Genomic DNA, 20,809 nt, shown 5'->3' with positions numbered 1-20,809 from the left:
TACACAACACGTGTCTGATCAGACTCAACACTTTAGTATTCAACTGACAGATCAAATAGGCCTAGATGACATTATCTTCATTATTTACTTGCCCTCATTTAAACCCAATCCTCAAGATCTGTGTGACTTTATTTCTTCTATGAGAATGATTGACAGCTGTCAAGCTTCAAAATGACAAAAATGTGACTCCTGCTGTTCTGTATTCTAATTCTTCTGAAGCCATACAATAGCTTTTGCAACAAACAGACTTAAGTTTATGTTGTTATTCGCTGAAATTTTGAATGAGACGACTTGGAAAATATAGCACACTAGTCATATGAACACATTTTATGACACTTCTAAGGTGAACCCTTTAAGTGTTGAACTGGAGTCTTTAAGACAGAGTGTTCAGTGCAGTTTAAAACTGATCAGAACTGAAAAGCTTTTCCATCAACAACAGCCAAAATAGAGAAATATCACTTGAAACATAAAAAGAAAACATGCAAGTTAGCCATTAGTCCATTAAGCATGCCAAACTGGTATCTAATGCATTTTAACATTGTTTTATTTTCTCAATTGATTAAGCTTAAATGCATCTATCCTGTGTTGATGACCTCATCAATCGGGCGTAAACATTAGCTCAGTCCTTCACCTCCCCAGAGAGATATCTGTTACTTACCTGTAAACTGATTCTTTCCTAGCAACCCTTCTGCTTGTTCTCATCTGTTGGGGCGGCAGAGAGGCTTCACTTCACTTTTCTCTCTTACGGCTAAAAGGGGTGTCTGGTCTCATTCCCTTAAAACTACACTGTAAAAAATTCCATAAAATAGGTCACGTGTCCTGTATTAATATGAAGGAATTGTCTGTATTTTTTTTTTTTTTTTAAAGGTGTTTTACCTGTATTTTGAATTTTGCACTTCATTGCACTGTGTTTTAAGGTTTTCATGAAATTAATGGTTAATGTCTTGGCAGAAAGTAACATATTCCTTTTTTTTTCTTTTCCACCATTTTATTCAGTTATATTCTCATGCTTCCTGAAATGTGAACACATCACACATGTGATGTTTGTGTTAATGGAGTTACTTTTATGTTGTTTTCCCATCTTTATTATGAAGATTGGTCTTTTTTTTTTTTGCAGCCAAATGAGATCTTCCTTTTAGTGTGAATTAAGGTCAGTTTCTGATATTCTATACGGTGTGTGATATAATTTTACTTGTGACCCTTTTCTGTTTTTTTTGTAGTTGTGTTTGTCTATACATTTCTCGGTATAATAATGTCTGTGAGTTTATGTAGCTAAAGTGAAGCAGAAGGTGCTCTGCAAATCTAATTTGAATGCGGAGGCTTTTTATGCTGCACATAGTATTTATAATATAGTAAAAGCTGTCAAATATAGATCGGCAAGTATGGAAACATGCTGTAGAAGTTTTTATTTAACCTTTTGTGAGATAGAAACAACATAAACACCCATTTACACAGATTGCTTGAAAAAAGTCTGATATCTGTTTGTCTGAAATTTAAACACCGTGACAAGCACACAAACCACTTTAGAAATCATTCTAATGTGCTGATTTGGTGCTCAAGAAACAGTTATTCTCAATATTGAAAACAGATGTGCTGCTTAATATGGAAACTTAATGTGGAAACCATGATGAATTGTTTCATGATACTTTGAATCAAAAGTTTAATAGAACAGCAATTACTTGAAATTTTGTACCATTTTAAATGCATATAAAAACTTTGAATAATAATTTGCATCGTCAACATAATACTCAATATAGTAACCCAGAAATCATGTTCCTTTCTGATAAGACCTAAAGTTACGCAGCAGAAATAGTGTTATTTTAAAAGATATAATGCACTCCTGCATGCTGTGTGAAAAAGGCTCAGTTTGCACATTAAATGCATGTTAATAAATACTAAATGCATATCTTCCTCTTTAGGGTCTAAGTGTCAGACATGTTGTCAGGGGAGGAAATCTTATGCAGCACCCAGCAGGTGATCGCAGGGCTGGAGGCTCTGCGTGGAGAGAACCGCACGCTGCTGGACAACATGCAGGAAACGCTTCAGAGTCAGACACCCAGCGAGAGCGGCAGCCTGGAGCAGGAGAAGACCAACATCATTTTAGAGTCTCTGGAGAGGATTGAACTGGGCCTAGGAGAGGCGCAAGTGAGCAACGCCGTCATCTTCATTCACTTTCTGTCCCATTGAGAGCATTTCCACTCACCCTAGCTGTCTGTTTCCTGCTCATCCAGGTGATGATGGCACTGTCAGTACACCTGGGCTCCTTGGAGGCAGAGAAGCAGAAGTTGCGTGCTCAGGTGCGGAGGTTGTGCCAGGAGAACCAGTGGCTGAGGGACGAGCTGGCCCGGGCCCAGCTGCAGCTACAGGAGCGGGAACAGGAAGTGGTTACTTTAGAGGAGCAGAACAGACACCTGCAGTTCATGAGCAGCATCCGCAAGTACGACCACGAAGAGCCGCCTATGGTAAGGGTTCATCTTGAAAACATTCATATGGTTAATACATTTAGGTTCTTAAGCTAAACATTTGTTCTAGACTAGCTTTATAGATATGGGTTTTTTTATTATAAGAAAATGGCACACAATTAAGTAATATTTGACAAAATAACATCCTGATTTGTAATGATGCACAATAACAATATTCTGCTCAAAAGTGACACTAACCTTGTTTTTCTTTTTTTTTTGGTAATTTATTAAATTATTTCATCTTATTTTATCACAGGCATATTTTTCTCTGTGGTTATTTCTGATAAATAAGTACACACATTTTTTTATAACATTTTAGGGGTAGAATTGTGTTGTGGAAATGACGGTGCAGCAGGGGGACAATTGCAATTTGTGTGAAATCTATATTAATTAAATGTATTTGTATAGTTATGTTCATTTCATTTTTTGTTTTGATTATCATAGCTTTAAACATAATGTTATTAATATTTTCATGATGGATTTTCATATTTTATCTAAAAACTACGCTCCTAAAAAAATGACATTTAATAATAATAATAATAATGGGTGGTGTTGGCACAGTGGATAAGACACATGCCTTTGGTGTGAGAGATCCGGGTTCAAATCCACTGTGAGACAACAATGTGTCCCTGAGCAAGACACTTAACCCCTAGTTGCTCCAGAGGCGTGCGACCTCTGACATATATATAGCAATTGTAAATCGCTTTGGATAAAAGCGTCAGCTAAATGAATAAATGTAAATGTAATAAGGAGGATAAATAAATGTGTGGCATGATATCGCATTTAGTCAGTCTGACCTTCATACAAGAAGAAGAAAAGGTTGAGATCTGAAAAATCAACACTTGGGATATAAAAGCACCAAAAGTAAAAAATTAAATAAAAAAACACCCACCTTTTTGACTTGAAGGCCCCCAATTGACCCCCATATAAAGATATTTCCGTATTTCTACTGTAATTATGACATCCTGTCCTCTTGGAAGTGTGCTATAGCCCCCTTGTTGGCCGCGAACTGATGATTGGGAGGCACTAGTCTATTCAGAATATTTGATGGTACACTTATGACATGATCATGCTGTTTGTTTCTTTCAGGAGGATAAAGATTCGAATTCAGGGAAGGAGTCCCTTGATGATCTCTTTCCTAGTGAAGAAGAGGAGCAATCACACAGTACGGCAATCCTCACAGATCACAGCTGTTCCTTTACACGTGTTTACAGAGTTTGCAAGGTTTAGGGCAGTGTTAGGTTTCAACCACAGTTAGGATTTACTATAACCACAACTAGAATTTTAACTTCTTAAAGATTATTTCGATACATTTTTAGTGAGAGAGACGAGTAGCGGTCAGGAAATTGAGAAATGTCACAAGATTGGTTTGGACTCATGATCACCAGAGCTCAATCTATCAGAGCATGTGCGCATGTGTCTCATCGCAGCTCTTGTATTTGCAGTGTCTCAGCCACGCAGTAGTGCTGCTGCTGCTGCCCAGCAGGGAGGATATGAGATCCCTGCCCGACTCCGAACTCTCCACAACCTGGTGATCCAGTACGCCTCTCAGGGCCGCTATGAGGTGGCCGTGCCCCTCTGCAAGCAAGCTCTGGAGGACCTGGAGAAATCCTCGGGCCACAGCCACCCGGATGTTGCTACCATGCTCAATATTCTGGCTTTAGTGTACAGGTCACACATTCATTTAACCTTAAATGTAAATATAATTATTAATCTGTAAAATTAAATTATAATCTAATAAATAACATTAATATTATGCTCTACAGAGATCAGAACAAATACAAGGAAGCTGCCAATCTCCTTAATGATGCATTGGCCATCCGTGAGAAGACACTAGGCATAGACCATCCAGCAGTATGTACTTTTTGAAGATGTAATGTTACTGTTATAGGTTGTTTTATTTATTTTTTCTTTATGCAATCTTTATCCATTAGGTACCTTTCCTTGAGTTTATGTTTGTGTTTGTAGGTGGCAGCTACTCTGAATAATCTGGCTGTGTTGTATGGAAAAAGGGGGAAGTATAAAGAGGCAGAGCCGCTGTGTAAAAGAGCTCTGGAGATCAGAGAAAAGGTACTGCCACAAAAGATTGAATTGTACCCCTGCGTGTCCTTTCCATAAAAGCTGTAAGATCAGATCATTATCAGATCACCTGTACACAAGCCGTTCAAAAGTTTGGGGTCAGTGAGATTTGTTTTTGAAAGAAAATACATTTATTTAGCAAGGATGCATTAAAGTGATTAAAAGTGAAATAAGGCTTTTCCATTACATTTGTCAAAAAAAAAACCTTTCAGATACCTTTTTATTCATCAAAGAATCCTGAATTGCACAAAATACTAAGTAGCACAATTGTTTTCAACATGATAAGAAATGTTTCTTAAGGAGCAAGTCATCATATTGTACTAATGATTTTATAACGACTTCACCTTTATCCGTTAAATCAAGAACAACTGGAAAAGTCATGGAGCCTTAAAATATTGTTGTGGCCTTGGAGTCAAAAAGGTTGAGAACCACTGGCCAATTCAAAATATCTTGCCTATCTTTGTCTATTGACAGGTGCTTGGGACAGATCACCCTGATGTAGCCAAACAGCTGAATAACTTAGCGCTCCTATGCCAGAACCAGGGCAAATACCAGGAGGTGGAGCAGTACTATGAACGTGCGCTGCACATTTACCAGAGCCAGCTGGGTCCAGACGATGCCAACGTGGCCAAGACCAAGAATAACCTGGTCAGGATAGTGTTTTAATAATGATAGTAGTAGTTTATTATGCATGCTATATAATATACTATTCATGTTGTCTTCAGGCCTCCTGTTACCTCAAGCAGGGCAAGTACAGGCAAGCTGAGGCTCTTTATAAAGAGATTCTGACTCGTGCTCATGAGAAGGAGTTTGGTTCAGTAGAGGGTAAAGTGAATTTTCTATATACAATAGTTTGACCTACTAAACATACGTGTCCAACAGAAAATTCAAATTTTCTAATCTATAAAGGGGATGGACGGCCAGTTTGGATACATACAGAGGAGGGAAGCTCAAGACAGGTGTGTTTCTGATCCAAATATGTATGGTTTATGAGCTGGAGGAGCTTTTTAATGTACTTTTTCTTCTGTGTGTGCACTGCAGGATGGTCTGAAGCGCAGTGGATCGTTTACCAAGCTCCGGGAATCCATAAGACGAAGCAGCGAGAAACTTGTTCAGAAACTGAAAGGTGTTGGAACAGAGGAAACAGCCCCTCGAGCTGCTGGGTAATGATATTCTGCTTATTGTTCAGCTCTTGTCACTTTTTTATGTAGAAGAGAGCAGTATTTTAACTACTTGTTTATTTTTAAACAGGATGAAGAGAGCCAATTCTCTAAATGTTCTTAATGTGAGTCTCAAAGAGAGTCAAGAGACTGCTGTGGTAAGTGTTGAGTCTTTCCTTTTAAATTTGCTCAAGTATCTTATATTCACCAAGGCTGTTTTTAGTTGATTATTTATTTTAATAGTGAAAACAGCCAAATTTGATATTGTGAAATAATAATATTGTGAAATAATTGAAAATGATTTCTATTTGAATATATTGAGTATAATATAATATAATGAGTTTCAAGTCAGAGCCACATGATCCTTCAGAAATCAATCTAATATGATGATTTAGTGCTCACAACACATTTCTTATTATTATCAATGTTGAAAACAGTTTTGCTGCTTAATATTTTTGTGGAAACTGGTATTTGTTTTTTTTAGGATTCTATGGTTAAAAATGACAGTAAAGACATTTAAGTTACAAAAGATTTGTATTTCAAATAAAGGATGGTCTTTTGAACTTTCTAATAATCAATTTAATGTATCCTTTCTGAATACAATTTTCTTAAAAAATAAATAAATAAAAATCTGGTGGTGAATAACTTTACAGTAAGCAGGAATAAGTTAGAGGTTGATTAACAGATAATGAAAGTTTATTTTGTCTTTTCAGAAGCCCAAGAGGCTGACAGACGCACGAGGTCTGAGTTCCAGCACGCAGAGTTTAGCTCGCCGCGCCTCTCTAAGCGGTGAGACGGCTACCTTTCAGACAAGCCATATGACATCAGGACTCTGGGACAATGCACACATCTGACTAGTCTGTAGTAATGACGAAGATCATATTTGACAATAATATGAGGACAAGTACGTGATGAAGAATGCAGGCCTCCCTGAGACTCACTCTTTAAAGCAGTCCATTAAAGTGCTCCAGGAAAAGGAAAGCACTTTTTGGCTTTACAAAAAGATTTTTTACACTGTGTAAAATCAGTTCAATCTACACATATTTTAAAAGCCAGTTGCGATATAAAATGTCAGAAATGTATCATTTATTACATTTAAAAGATGGGACCATATTTGATAATCAGGCTATCCAATATTACAGACTTCGACGGCACAATTTTTTCACTATTTTTGCAGGCAAAATCCAGTCATTTAATCAGGAATCCATGCATTCAGGAGTTTCTTGTGAGAACAAAAAAAGGTTTTCACTCAGGTTTCACTCATGTTCAGGTTCACTCAACTGGAAGCTTGTGTAGTGAAAGTCTCTATTTTATGAGCGTAATTTATCACTACATTATTGACCTGCAAAGTTTCTCCAAGATTTTGCTAATGTTACTGCACCTCAACAGTTTACTTAGAATATTGGAGCAATATGTGACAGATTCCATGTCCTCACACCAACATGCAAAAGAATTATAATATTGGAATTGAACAATTTGCACCTTAAATCTTCACTTCTAAACTGCACTCAACTCAACTAATTGTAATCCATGGTTACATTCCAAGATGCATGTAAGATATGCTGTGGTACATGCTAATTTGTCAACCAATCAACCAATTAATCAACCAATTGTGGTATGACTTGTGCCTATAAAATAAGGGACTTCTGATTTTTCAATTTCGAGCACATGTTGTACCTTATATATATTCACATGCTGTGCTATTGCTTTAGTTTAAGTTCTATTTATCAATAGGAAGGATTTTATATTAGCGGAATTTCAGGGTATTAATACACAGAATGTGACTTGAATCTAGCTAATGGATGTAGTTACTGAGAGGTTAGGAATCAATGAGCAGTTACATAATCTAAACTGCTGTACAAGCTATGTTTTACTGAATCATGTTACATATTCCATGAGTTTAGGAAATATTTATATACTGAATGTTGCTGATGAACTTAATAAAATTGTTCTACCTCTGTTAAAATCAAAATGTGTAAAATGTTTGTTCAGATAATTAGGTGCTTGACAGCTTATACAGACCAATCAATAGCTGGTATCCAACTCCTGGTGTCCTTCAGTTGTTTCCCCTCAATTTAGCATGCTTGTGTGCCCTCTACAGCTGCTTTTGAGACAACATGTTTCTCCTTAAACAGTAAAGAATGACACTGGCCAAAGAACAGCATTTATTCATACTTGTGGGATTGTTGTAGAAAACACCATATTAAAGAATCACAAAAAAAGCACATATATACATATCTGCCAGACTTTGTTCGCTTTGAGACCTCAGGCTTGTTGAGCGATCTGAGCAATTTTCTTAAGCATGTCCTCAGACTGCAATTGTTCCAGAGTCAGCAGAGACAGACCCAACTGATCCTCCTGCCCACAAAAACATGACCGAAAGACTCTTGATTCAACATCACCTCAAAACCTCATCCCGGCAAACCTATTTTTTTCATTTCTCTGGTTTTGGTTTAAATTTAGAAAGAATTGATCTCTTAAATGACTGAATGAACACACACTAATCAAGAGAGGTTAAGATGACTGAACAGGTTGAGGAAGGTTAATGTTGACCTTACCTGTCTGAAGGGCTGGGCCATCTGTCGGAGAAAGTGCTTGCCTAACTGCACAGTCTCATCAATGGTCAGATTTAGGCTTCCATCTGTAAGGTGTTCCTGGATCCAGCGGGGCAGCTTTCCTCGCTTATCCGCTCGTGCGTAACGCTAAGGGAAACATCAATTAAACAACTAAGAAAAAAAAGAAATCATGCTACCTTCTCACTAGTTGACTTACCTTATCTGCAAAGATCATCAGGCCGTAGTCTGTTTTGCCTCGAATGGCTCTCCCCACACACTGAGCCGCATGACGCATCGCATCAAATGTCAGAAAGTCATTTTCCCGGATTTGAAATTGGTCTCGGAGGTATTCCAGCCGTGCCTGATAATTTTTTTTTTTTTTTTAAACCGGACAGGGTATTATTATTAATTACAAAATGAATAAGAAATCTTCCAAATTAGAATCTGGAAGAAACCGCTCTACAAACCTTGAGGATTCTGCTCTGGGTATAAACATATGGCACTCCAAACATGATAACGGCACGACCATAATGATGAACTGGTGTTTGAAAAGAAAAACTAATGAACAAACATTTACACTTAATTCTTTAAATAATCTTATGATTAAAACAGGATTTCTGCAGGTAGATTTTTGAAGACCGATTTAGACCAAGCAAAGAAAATTTAAGGAATAAATGGAAGGAAACAAAGAAATTAGTCAAAATTAAGTTTGATTAAAACAAGAAAAATGATTGCCGTAAGGGTCAGAAAGATCAATTTAATTTAAAGGGAGAACAAGTTTATTTTTCTGACCCCATTAGCAGATTTTTTTTTTGTTTAGCACCATATTCTTAATTTTGCATCTCTAGTAAATTAATCTTGATTTAAGAATAATTTAGATATTTGTACTGGGAATTTTTTTTTTTTTAATGCCATGAGAGTAAAATTTTCTGCTCCGATTTAAGACCTTTCTAAGGCCTTAATTTATGGAAATGCGAATTAATACTTTTTAAGACCATGTAGAAAACCTGTATAAAGTAACTTTGCAAAACTGTTAAGGGAACTAGTATCCACCAAAGTCAATGCCCTCTGACACTTTCCCTCTTGCCACTGAAAGCAGAATTGCTCCTCTGCCGTTCTCACAGGCCTGAAAGTGAAAGATAATGAAAGTGATTAATTTCATACAGGGCACCGAAGATAAAGTCAACATTACACAGCACGATAAAAGAAAATAGGATTAGGGAGCATTAAAACCCCAATGTTTATTGACCTCTTGATACTTCTCCAGGGCCATGCTTGTCTCAGCTGCATCCTGAGTTTCTATGAAAATGAGCTTGTTTCTTTGGATGTTCTCTAGGATCCCCTACAAATCCAGCAAGAGAATTCGTTATGCTTATCTTAAAAGCACTTTCAGTGATCTGAGAAAGAATCAAGTTGTCTGTTCATACCTGTTCATACCATGAGGCCACAATGTTCTCCATGTAAATGTAGCTTGTGAAAAAGGCAACGATTCCATCAGGAACGATGGCAGACATTTCCAGGAGCAGGTTTCCATAGTTCCGGATCACAGCTATGGGATGTATTTTAATTAAAAGAGTTGCCTTTTAATTGCACTCACAAAATAAAATCAATTATATAAACAAAATCACAAAACCGCTTGCCAAAGTCTTCTCTGGTCTCAAACTTGGAGGTCATCGCTACCTGATCATTCCCTCGGCCAACAATCTGAAAGTTGGAAAAAAATAAAACTGTTTAAGCTTGTTAACAAAACAAATAAAAAAATCAAGGAATACAATATTGTTATTATTAAAGGAAATACAGTTCTTAAAACTATTACAATCACTAAGTACATATAGCAATACTCTCAATTTATGTTTATAAAAAATTAACAAGCAACTTTCAGCAGAAATATAAAAAATATATATTTTGGGACTTTATGTAGGGCTTCCAATATCGTGCTGACTGAAAGCCACTGATTTAATGTGTCTTTAAAAGATAACAGTCCAGAATATATTCATTTAAAACTCTAATATGCAAATATTTGCATAACTGCTTTCTTCAAATGGTGAACGACACACTGTAGGATGGCATTCCCAGTCATAACTCACAAGAGGGCACAGACAGGTTCGTGCCAGTGTCATGGTGAAAGATGCCATAGTGACTGGGCGGAAATCAAGGATGCGTGGATAGATGTCCAGCGGAGAGAGAGTCTATTTGGAGAGAGAATCAACAATGACCTTAAATAAGTTTCTAAAACAAATAACTGCAGAAGATTGAACTAATATTTGTGTTTCGCAATAACACTATATGTGTAGGCTACTGATGTTGAATGAAAGGTTCCCCATTTTAAACCAATAAACAAGCTAAAGCAAAGGTGAAAGTGGAGTGTGTCTTACACAGATGGCATGAGTGTTACAGAGGGATTATAATGAAGAGATTAGTGAGCAGGGTGTGTAATCTAATATTCATGGAAAGATGGGGCATATGGATTGCTTACCCCTGATGTAATAATGACTGATTGAAAGCGCCCAAACACTGGCTTTATGGCGATAGAGGGGTCCATGCAACTGCATAGAAACAAATCCAAAGTTAATGATGAAGACATTTCATAGAAAACATGACAAATTGTATTAGAGCATAATTAATGTACCTGAAGTGAAGAACGGGATTTGCTATTGTCGGCGTTCTATCTTCAAAGGGCTCAATGATGATGGTGAAGCCTAAAAGAGAATGATTACACATAAAAACTCACAACAAATTTTGTTGGAAATCATTATTAGACTGAGAAGAGTTTGAGATATTAGCGGTGTTTCAGTGTGGTCACATTAGCAAAATTTCTGAAACATTTCAACCCACTGCAAAACTGTTTGCCCTTATGCAAATTTCCCAGTCACATGGATTCTCTTTGGAATTACTGGATTACTCTTGTGCAAATTTGCAGAACAATATTTAATGTGACCACAGCTTTATGGTGGGAGGAGGGCAGGACGAGGCTTTGTTACCTTTGCTGTAGGTGCTGACAAGTGTGGCAAAGTGTGATATCAGGGTAACGGCTGAGAAGTCAGCAATGTCTGCAATCTCTAGCGTCCTCAGCAGTGAGCGCAGCCTCTCGGCACAAAATCTAGAAGTGGATTAAATATACATTTAGGCTCAGGTGAATATGATGCTTTATTACTTATTAATGACCATCAGTACTTCCAGTATGGGACGGCAGAAGAAACAGCTTTCTTTTACTCACCTCAGAGGTTTGCGGTCAATGCAAACCTTCTCATAGATGTCTTTGAGGAACTGAGGAGCGCTCTCCTGCACCACATGATGGATCCGCAAACGTGCCTTCAGGTATTCAATAAAGCGCTTCATGAAGCCCACAAAGTGCTCTGCAGTGCGAATGCTGCCAGGTACAGCCTCTGTAGCGAGAGTCACATATATTTGGAAACCTGAGACAAACTTCATGAACCAAAATATTGAAACAAATGGGATTGAAAAAAACATTAAGCAAAATTCTCACAAAGGAAGTCTGTTAGGTTTCATATCATAGAACAGACATTGTATTTTTATTGTTCAATCAAGACATTTTCTGGTTGTCAAAGAGGGAGGATGACTTCATACATCAGCTGTAATTTACCTTGGGACCAGCTGCATGAAAACCATCACCAAAATGTCTCAGTTAAGTTATTTTTGAGAAATATGACGTTTTTGCAGATGGTTCTTGGGTTTGATATCTTGTATTTTTTGCAAAGACTGACACTTTTGTGTGACTTAAGTCCAAATACTTTAGGGCTTGTTGTAGATAATAAAAGTGACCTTGGAGGATTTCATCTGGCAGAACTGGATTGGACAGATACATGTCAGTTTCTCTGGCAACATTTGCTTCTTTAAGGCCTTCAACTAATCTCCTGTATTCTTCTCTGAGTTTTGCAGCATCTGTTTCCTTAATTCTTTAAAAGAAAACAAAAAGAATACAGGAAATTAAAGTCATTACTCATGTAGTAATAAAATACTAATGAATTCACTCTCTCAGCATTTTGTCACACCTGCTAATTGTGTTTTGCAGGGTTTCCACATTAGTCTGGCAGCGATCCAGTGTCCTCCTGGTAATGTTGACGCTCATGGAATCAATACACACATTATCTAGAAGAAAAGATATAACCCAAAATAACCGTGATCTGTCCATCATGACAAGCACAGTGATTTTCTACTCACCGATGTTGTGAGCCTCGTCAAACACAACCACAGATTTCTTTGCAAGCTCTTTCGAGACCAGGTCTGCAATTTTTGGATCTAGTAAGTAATGGTAGCTGTACACCACAATGTTAGCGTGAAGAATCTGAAAGAAAAAACATGAAATCAACAACACTGAATTGCATGCTCAGCAAACATACCATACTTAATCTAGCAAAGTACTCACTGCATAACGTGCCATGAAGTACGGACACCAGCCTTTTCTATGCCCAAACTCCTTCAGATCATCCAAGTTATATATACCAGGAGCAATGGGCACCTGTCTGCCTACTGCATCAAATTCCTGCATACAGGGAAACAATTGTTTTAATGTTAGTTAAATATCTGATTTACTTTTATATTTGAATTAAATGTTTATATATATATATATATATATATATATATATATATTGTGATCAAATTTTTTTTTTTTTCTTTATTTTTTCTTTAACAAATATGTCTTTAAAAAAATCTTAAATGGACGTGATTATTTCATAAAATATACTGTAATTCCTTGCATTCAGTACATCAAAAAAGAAGGTGGCTTACAACAAAATTACACATATTGTTCTGGGATTGTGAAGGGGGAAAAAGTCAAAAGCTATAGTATATGCTTGAGAAAAGCATCATACCTCAAAGAACTGGCAGACCGGTTGACTTGGATTACTGTGATGCTGAGCTCGAATATAGGATGCTGTCAGACTGTGACACTTTCCATCTACTTCTTTTCCAAACCGCAGGGAGCTCACCTGTAATCACACATTCACTTCCACTTAATGAGCTAACCTGCACAAAAATATTACAGAAACCACACACAAAGCTGCTCATTGAGCAGCTTCTACCTCTGGATGAATGCACAGATTTTTCCGTGAAGAAAGTGCCAGTGCAAGGAAGTCATTTTTCCCTTCTGTTTGCTTTGTATAATAATCCATTAGTTTCCTTAGCTCCTCCACAACCTGACAGGAGATTATAGAAAAGACTGATGATAATTAACTGATGAAAAGCATATTTGAAAAGAAATTTAAAAATAAGTCATGAATTTAAAAAATGTTGAAAACCTTCTCTATCTCAGGCACAGTGCGAGAACAGTAGACAAGCTTTGTGACTTCTAAAGGGTAAGCCTGCAAGAAATGAAGATATAAATCAAATTACATGCAGTTATCATGGTGAAGTTTCAAATGATGTAACAGTCGTTCAGAAATCCCTCACCTTCTGGTAAGCAACGATGAGTGAGAGAAGAGAAATTGTTTTTCCGGTTCCTGAGGGCATCTCGAGAACTCCATGACCCTTTGCACATATAATAAAAGAGGGAAACAGATTGAGATAGATAGATAGATAGATAGATAGATAGATAGATAGATAGATAGATAGATAGATAGATAGATAGATAGATAGATAGATGGATAGATGGATAGATGGATGGATTTCAATTTCTTTGGGGTTTTAAATTACTTTTAACTTTCACTCTATAGTTTAAATGCCCCTGTTGTGAGACAGGAAGTAAATGCACAAATACCCATGTTGTCTCTCAATTAATATAAGACTATAAAAACTGCATACATGACTGACTGAACTTTATTGTTCACTAATGTGGAAAATTTCCTGTCTTCTCAAAAATAAATAACAATAATAATTCTCACATAAGATGCTTACACTTACTTACTACCATTCAATATTCCAATTGTTACTGGTATAATTCGAGAAAAATTAATAATTCTACGTAAATTAAAATAAAAAAGCCGTTAACACACCTTGGCATCCAGCGTCCTCTTCAGCTCGAGCATGTACGAGTATTGTTCAGGATAAATGTAGTCATACGGGAAGTAAACTAATAAGCCGTCGATATTCAGCCTGAATGGATGAAAGAACCATTACAGCAGAAAACTTCTTTTAATAACTAATAATAATAACGGTTAGGAGTATTACCAGTCTGCACATTTGCAGCAGTGCTACTAACTTAGTCCACTTTTTAAAATTTTACCGTTTTACTCACTTCATGTTTGCTGGTTCTCGTAGTCAGTTTTCTATAGTTTCAAACATTTATATAGCTGTATATTTAACTGTCATGTGAATTACACAACAAGCGTCTATCGATTTATACAGGCGTTTTAGCAGCACGAAAACCTGTCGACACTAATACGCGTAAGGTATTTTGCTTCTGTGATTGGTTGTTCCGCTTGAAAACCCTCCCCAGTCTGACATCTTATTGGATGATACGCATGTCAATTCAACTTTTTACCGGAAGTACATTCAGAGCCAGTCCATAGGTTAGACCTAAATAATCAAAAAGAAGATCGGACTAAACTTTAAAAAACTTAAATAAATAAATTCTGCCTGACAAGTTGTACTTTCCTACCATCAGTTATTTTAAATAGTGTAGTGTAAATATTTAAAATAATAAATAATTATTATTTTAATTTAAATAATAGTTTTACCAAATGTAATAAATGTAAATAAATGTATTTTATATTAAATAATTAATATTTTTTTATTATTGAGTATATAATAAACATGATATTTTTAATAATACAAGAAAGAAAGAAAGAAAGAAAGAAAGAAAGAAAACATTTTATTATTAAAACAGCAGAGGCATGTATTTATATAATATTTTATTTACATTAACATTTTATTTAATGTATTAAAATGCAATGAAATATACTGTAATATTCTACAAAAACAAATATAAAACTTTACAAAGTGACTTCCTTTGTACTCGTACCAGGGAAAATAACTATCTCTTAGATCTTTAGTTTTACATATCTGCATAACATGTTTAGTCCTATGGAAGTAAATCAAAGCTCTGTTTTGGTTCACTACTTGATAATATTCACATTGACTAAAAATTATACTTTCCGAACTTTATGCAAAATGTTTGACATTTTCAAGAAAATTTTTAATACATAGCCAAAATCCCAATTCATTTCCCTGCAAAGCATAGCTTAATAAGTAATAGCAAATATAAAAATGAACAAATTGCTAGTGCCTAAATTGTTTACATCTCCATTTAGGGTAGAATGACCAAAACCCAGCAAAACATGTTATGTTATGACCGGATCATCTTACGGAAATGAATAGATTGACTGTCTTTTCAGAGGTGAAGCTGTAATGATTTATGCCTGTTTGTTTTAATACATGTGGATAAAAATGTGTCATAACTCTACAGCATCTGTGGCACGACTAGCTAATGCTCTTTCATCCCAATTCTTTCACTGTGCTTTGAAACAGGCAAAATAACATAAATAGGCTGAGCTGATGCCTGTATTACAGTATCTGAAAGAGTCCACTTATATCTCATGTCTTTCTTTCTTCCACACTCTTATAACGGTCCATGATCCTAAGAACATCCTCCAAAATGGACGGCCCCAGGTCCAGGTCCAGGTCCAAACCAATTAGCGACTCAGAGCGTGACATGCTGGGTGAGATAGCTGGAGATTCACGGTGTTCGCTCCGCAAGTCCTCATTACTGAGCCCTGCATCAGAGTCCAGACTCAAGCCTCGCTTTGGGTCCAGTGGACCACAGCCTTCCGACATGGAGTCATCTGAGGAAGCTTCAGATAAGGAGCCCGTGGAAGGCACCAGGTGCGGCAGGACTGGGATCGAGGCGGAGAGAGTGAGGTCACGGCAGGGATCCCTGTGCTTCCCAATCCCTTCCTCACACACAGACATGGAGTGCTTCTGCGTTGGACTGTGATGGTGATTCTGCTGCTGATGAACGGGGGACAGCTGCTCATCTAAATGCAGACGGGGGGGTTTAGGAGGTGGTTGCACAGGCGCAAAGAATACCGGCATGGAGATGGTGGTTTTGAGGACAGAATTGTGATGAGAATTATGACTGCGATGGTAAGTGTGGCTCTTGCTGTTCACATCTAAGATCTCATTCATTCTTCTGTCAATGCTGTGTGAACGAGAGCTGGGCGCTTGATTGAGGGCTGGAAGCATGTCCAGTTTGCCTTCCAAGAACCCCACATCACCAAACATGTCCCCTTCTCCTTCAGGCCCAATATGGGCACTGTGACGCATATCACCCAGCGGCGGGCTTATCATGTCTCCTGAAAGAACGTCCCGTATTTTTTGCTTCTTGCCTCGCTTTGGTGTGGATGTCTTTGAGTACATGGGTGTCTTGGCTGGCATGCTGTTTCCCAGTATTTTGTGTGATGATGTTTGTTGCACAAATGGAGAGGAAACTAGTCCTCAGTCTGATTTAAATTCATTCATATATTTCGGTTGGTTTGTCACCTTTATTTCACTTTTAAATTTCCTGACAGCAGCTGGAAGCGACGTACTTTGTGTCTGAAACTCTTCAGAAGCTCCTGGAATGAATCATCACAACAGCAGATCTGAGGAACAAACAGGGAGAAGAAAGATTTACAACCTGTGAAACTCAAGAGTGGGGGGAGAATAAAAAAAAAACACAAAGAAAAGCAGATATATTTACTGTGCAGTTTGAACAGCAAAGAAAAAAACTCTGTTTTTTTCCCCTGAGCAGAGATTTTTCTCTCCAGTCTTTGCAGCTACTTAACAATAAGTTACAAACCCTCAGAATTGCCACTCTTTCCACAATCCATGTTGCTTGATTTTGAGGTTTGTTTGGAGATTCATAAGATATAATAAAGGATGTTGTTTGCATGCACGCCTTTATGAGTATATTTTGAAAGTGCCTCAGAACATTATTGGCTGTAGTGAACGAGATTACAAATCAGCACTACTGTTCTCCTTTGAAATCCAGCCATTAAATTACATTGGTTTGTACTGAATTTGCTTTGGGGCCCCCTCAAAACCTATTTTCTCTAGCATCCATTTGATAAGAAAATAAGGGAGGGTACAGCATGGACAGCATAAAGTGGTTATTTTTACTTCACCCAGAAGACGTAAGTTAATTATGCTGTCATTGGCTCAGCATGTAAACCTGTTATTGTTTCTCTATGACAGCCATATGTTTTTACCCTTTTGGCTGCTCATCGCTTGTTGCTGAGATTTATTGGCCTGTGACGAAACTGAGAAAACATGCTAGTAAAAAAGAAAGACAAAAATATGTATTGAATGTTTAAAAGATGTTTGTTCCATCAATGGAGAGAAAAAGTGATGTAAGGTGTAAAAAGATGTATTATATGACATCTGTCCTTGTGACCTTGAGAAAAACACATGGACAATTTACCCTAACACACTATTATATAATGGTTAGTCACTAACACTGTTAGTCCTAGAGATCAGCCAATTCCCAGATTTCCCTTCTGAACCACATGGTGTCATTGCTTTAACATAGCTGAGACTTCAGTCTACAACAACCATGGTGTATAGAAAGTGGGAGGCTTGGTTATTTATCAGGTTATTGTTTTTATATATATATATATATATATATATATATATATATATATATTAAATAAATGAAAGAATAATGTGAATGAATGAAACCTTGATTAACTATAATAATTAAGTGCTTTTACAATCACCAACACCTTGATTTGTACAATGAAAAGCCATATAACAATACACTTTCAGATATATAACATTTTTCCTTAATTAAGCACACTGTTTTTGTTATTTTGGTTGCATCCATTTAACTTACAGTAATATCTGTCGTTTCTTCTAGATTTTAAGTTCTGAGTTCAGTTTCCGTCACTAGAAATTAAATTAAAAGTTGTCTAAAAGTAATGTGTAATAAATGCTTTACTGAAACTTTCAAGCAGCAAAGTTTTTTTTTTTTTTTTTTTTTTTTTTTTACAAATGATAATGTATCAGATTCAACAAGTATTCACTAGGCTACATGGCTCATCTCAAAACAATAAATCTCAGCGCTGACGTAGTTCGAGTAGTTGAGTTTTAAATGATAATATTCAAAGCGACAGGTAAAAGTATCTGTACTTGCCTGTGATATCTGCGTTGAAATGACTCGTTTGTTCTGGTTGGTTATTCCGGGGTGTTAGGGGATAAGCTGTTCTGAGTGCGCGTTCTCGGCTTAAGCGCGCTGAAGCTGAGGGTGACGAGCTGCAGAAGGGCAGGGACGGGGGCGTGCGCGCATGATGCAAGTGAATGAGAAAATCTTTGGCAGAAGGACGCCTAAAGTGGGTTTGTACCATAGGGTTTGCACACACACTGTACAGCGTTTTGAGTGTTAAAGTGGGCACTTATATATAGGCACAGGCACCGTTTATGCTCGCTCCCTCTCCTCAGTTATTTATTTGTAATTAAGAAAGGAACAGTTCATTAAAAAAAAAATTCTAAACATTTTTTCTATCATGTACTACTCTTTTATCTTTGAAATAAGATATATTATGGCTTTTTGTCATCTGTTAAATATAAAAGACAGTGTATAAAATATAATGTCCAACCTGTGCTCTTTTCAATGAATGAAAGTAAATGGTGAACACAAGTACTTTGAATAAAAGTGTACATGTAGTATACAGTTTTTGTGATTGTCTTTTTTTTTAATTGATTATTATTTTATTTTAAAATGGTGTTTTGTTGTCCTTTTTGAAACTTGACAGCCCCTGTCCCCATCCCCTTCCATTATACGTAAGAGCAAGTTCAAACATTCTGGTAAATTTCTCCCTTGGCGTTCTATGGAAGAACCAAAGTTGGGTAGATTTGGAATGACATGACAATGACTAAATGATGACAGAATTTTCATTTAGTGGTGAACTATTTCTCTACCTTCCGATCACTCAGCATAGCAAGTGCTTAGCAATGTCTTTTCCCATGCTGATGCTGCATTGACTCATGGGATAGACAAGCCCTACCCTGGTTTAGGTCTGTCTCATAAATAGCCAAAAAACAAAGCAAGACAAGTTGCACAGAAGTAAGCACAGAAACAATGTTGTAATATCCCTTTACTGGTAAAAAAAAAAAAATATTTTCAATAATAGTCTAACAAATAATATGGATGTACATACATTAAATATTTATCAAATACTTATTGTAAGTTCAATTACATGTAAAATTGTTTTGCAAAAAAAAGTCTCTGACAGTCAGCCAGATCATCAGTACACTTGAAGATAAAAATGCAAATATGAGCACCTATAAAAATGTTGAAAACAGCAAAAAGAACCTACTTTTATCAAACGAATTTTCTCCAAATGATAAACATTTGACATAGTACCTAGGACTTTGAGCCAGGATGATCTCAGACTACAAATATGCATACAAGGCCCTTTCAAACCATTTAAAACAGGTCTCTGTTTAATGGCTCTGTGGGTTTAAGCTCTAGTTAATGTTAAAATTAGCAACTACCTCTGGAATTATTATCAGACTTCCAAAATTCACAGCCCTGACATTTATAACTTCAACACACATTCAACACACTACAGTCTAACCCATTTTTTAGGTTCAGTATGTGTTGGATTAAGCCTTCTAAGCTTTTCCTGTAAGTTTCAACATGATTTCACTTGATGTATCATAGTGATGACCCACTTAACTGAATACTATTTCATAATCTCTCATTATCTGTGTGAAAAAGTTCTTTAGACTATGATTCAGTGATCTAGGAATTCCCGTTTCTCCAGTGACAGACAAAACTGTAATGGCATAAATACTTCTGTGACATTTTGTGCAACTTGGGAGTCTTCAGTAAGGTCACATATATTCATTACAACACCCAATTCACAGATTACTGCAGAAACCATCTGAGGATTAAGACCATCCTCTACGTATCAGTTCTTGGAAGATCTAATGTCTGTTCTGGTTGAATTAATCAGTGGTTTAGCGCTGGAGGGTTCAGTTGTTGGTCAGCTCTGACACAAAGGGCCAGAATGAACCTGGGTCAAGAAGCCCTGCTTTCTGCAGAGCCCTCTCAAGTCTTCAATCCATCAAAGATGTTACTGTGTATATTGTATGAACGGGAAGTAAATGGGGAATGCTTAACGTGAGACCAGTTTTGCAGGACAATTGACTAGCTAAGTGACCTTACTAGCAGGAATTCTGGGAATTTGGGGATATGACATGTGGTTTGCATTAATGCTCTGAGTGTTTTCACAGTGTTCAGAGCACAGGCCTGTCAGAAGGCATTCTGGGAGGATGACACACTAAGCTAAGATGGAAAATGAGCTGTAATTCCACTTTGAAATCACATTGGACTCAGACACTCGTGACTTTTACTGTTGTGTGGCATATTTTGGACATTTTTATTGGACTTTTTTGTATATAATAGCCCTTATCTTAATCTATCTGTAGAATAAATAACACGATAAGTTGATTAATCCTATTAATTACTAAATGAACAGATAAGAGCAACTGAAGTTCAAAAGGTGGAGGGATGTTGTTAATCCTGTATGCCACAAATGGACAGAATTTAAACAGTTTTACACTAGTTTAGACACACTAGGCCACAGGAGAATAGGCCCCTCAACTCAGCCTGGTT

The 20,809-nt window shown here is 36.8% G+C and overlaps 3 protein-coding genes across 4 annotated transcripts; 1 reads left to right on the top strand and 2 right to left on the bottom strand.

The window, feature by feature from the left end:
• The first annotated feature begins 1,935 nt into the window (after nucleotides 1-1,935).
• LOC132122751 (kinesin light chain 1-like) lies at nucleotides 1,936-7,673 on the top strand. The gene is made up of 11 exons (XM_059533128.1): nucleotides 1,936-2,145; nucleotides 2,232-2,462; nucleotides 3,552-3,627; nucleotides 3,908-4,133; nucleotides 4,229-4,316; nucleotides 4,431-4,532; nucleotides 5,016-5,189; nucleotides 5,267-5,366; nucleotides 5,451-5,704; nucleotides 5,793-5,859; nucleotides 6,415-7,673. Exons 1-9 carry the CDS (start codon nucleotides 1,936-1,938, stop codon nucleotides 5,510-5,512), a joined length of 1,269 nt encoding a protein of 422 aa, XP_059389111.1. The 3' UTR covers nucleotides 5,513-5,704; nucleotides 5,793-5,859; nucleotides 6,415-7,673.
• LOC132122746 (general transcription and DNA repair factor IIH helicase subunit XPD-like) lies at nucleotides 2,224-14,461 on the bottom strand. Of its 2 annotated transcripts, XR_009426426.1 has the most exons (25): nucleotides 14,450-14,461; nucleotides 14,208-14,307; nucleotides 13,666-13,743; nucleotides 13,515-13,577; nucleotides 13,299-13,412; nucleotides 13,089-13,205; nucleotides 12,644-12,760; nucleotides 12,439-12,562; nucleotides 12,270-12,366; nucleotides 12,040-12,173; nucleotides 11,474-11,642; nucleotides 11,238-11,356; nucleotides 10,886-10,955; nucleotides 10,733-10,802; nucleotides 10,344-10,445; nucleotides 9,897-9,960; nucleotides 9,684-9,805; nucleotides 9,506-9,598; nucleotides 9,310-9,382; nucleotides 8,724-8,794; nucleotides 8,474-8,617; nucleotides 8,260-8,403; nucleotides 7,966-8,059; nucleotides 7,724-7,827; nucleotides 2,224-2,360 (listed from the first exon to the last, which is right to left on the bottom strand). XR_009426426.1 is itself a non-coding variant. In XM_059533114.1 (23 exons), the coding sequence occupies exons 1-23, from the start codon at nucleotides 14,452-14,454 to the stop codon at nucleotides 7,967-7,969; spliced, it is 2,283 nt and encodes a 760-aa protein (XP_059389097.1). In that variant the 5' UTR covers nucleotides 14,455-14,461; the 3' UTR covers nucleotides 7,855-7,966. The 2 variants fall into 2 exon arrangements, 1 of the variants encoding a protein (XP_059389097.1); XM_059533114.1 differs by lacking the exons at nucleotides 2,224-2,360; nucleotides 7,724-7,827 and having other exon boundaries at nucleotides 7,855-8,059.
• A 591-nt stretch (nucleotides 14,462-15,052) lies between these two features.
• Nucleotides 15,053-16,793, bottom strand: LOC132122754 (cdc42 effector protein 2-like). The gene has a single exon (XM_059533132.1). The coding sequence runs from the start codon at nucleotides 16,585-16,587 to the stop codon at nucleotides 15,748-15,750; it is 840 nt and encodes a 279-aa protein (XP_059389115.1). The 5' UTR covers nucleotides 16,588-16,793; the 3' UTR covers nucleotides 15,053-15,747.
• Between the last annotated feature and the right edge of the window lie 4,016 nt (nucleotides 16,794-20,809).

Source organism: Carassius carassius, chromosome 41 (genome assembly GCF_963082965.1).
Source record: "Carassius carassius chromosome 41, fCarCar2.1, whole genome shotgun sequence".
Lineage (NCBI taxonomy): Eukaryota > Metazoa > Chordata > Actinopteri > Cypriniformes > Cyprinidae > Carassius > Carassius carassius.
Note: the sequence above shows the minus strand (reverse complement) of the source record. Positions and strands in the feature narration are given on the sequence as shown.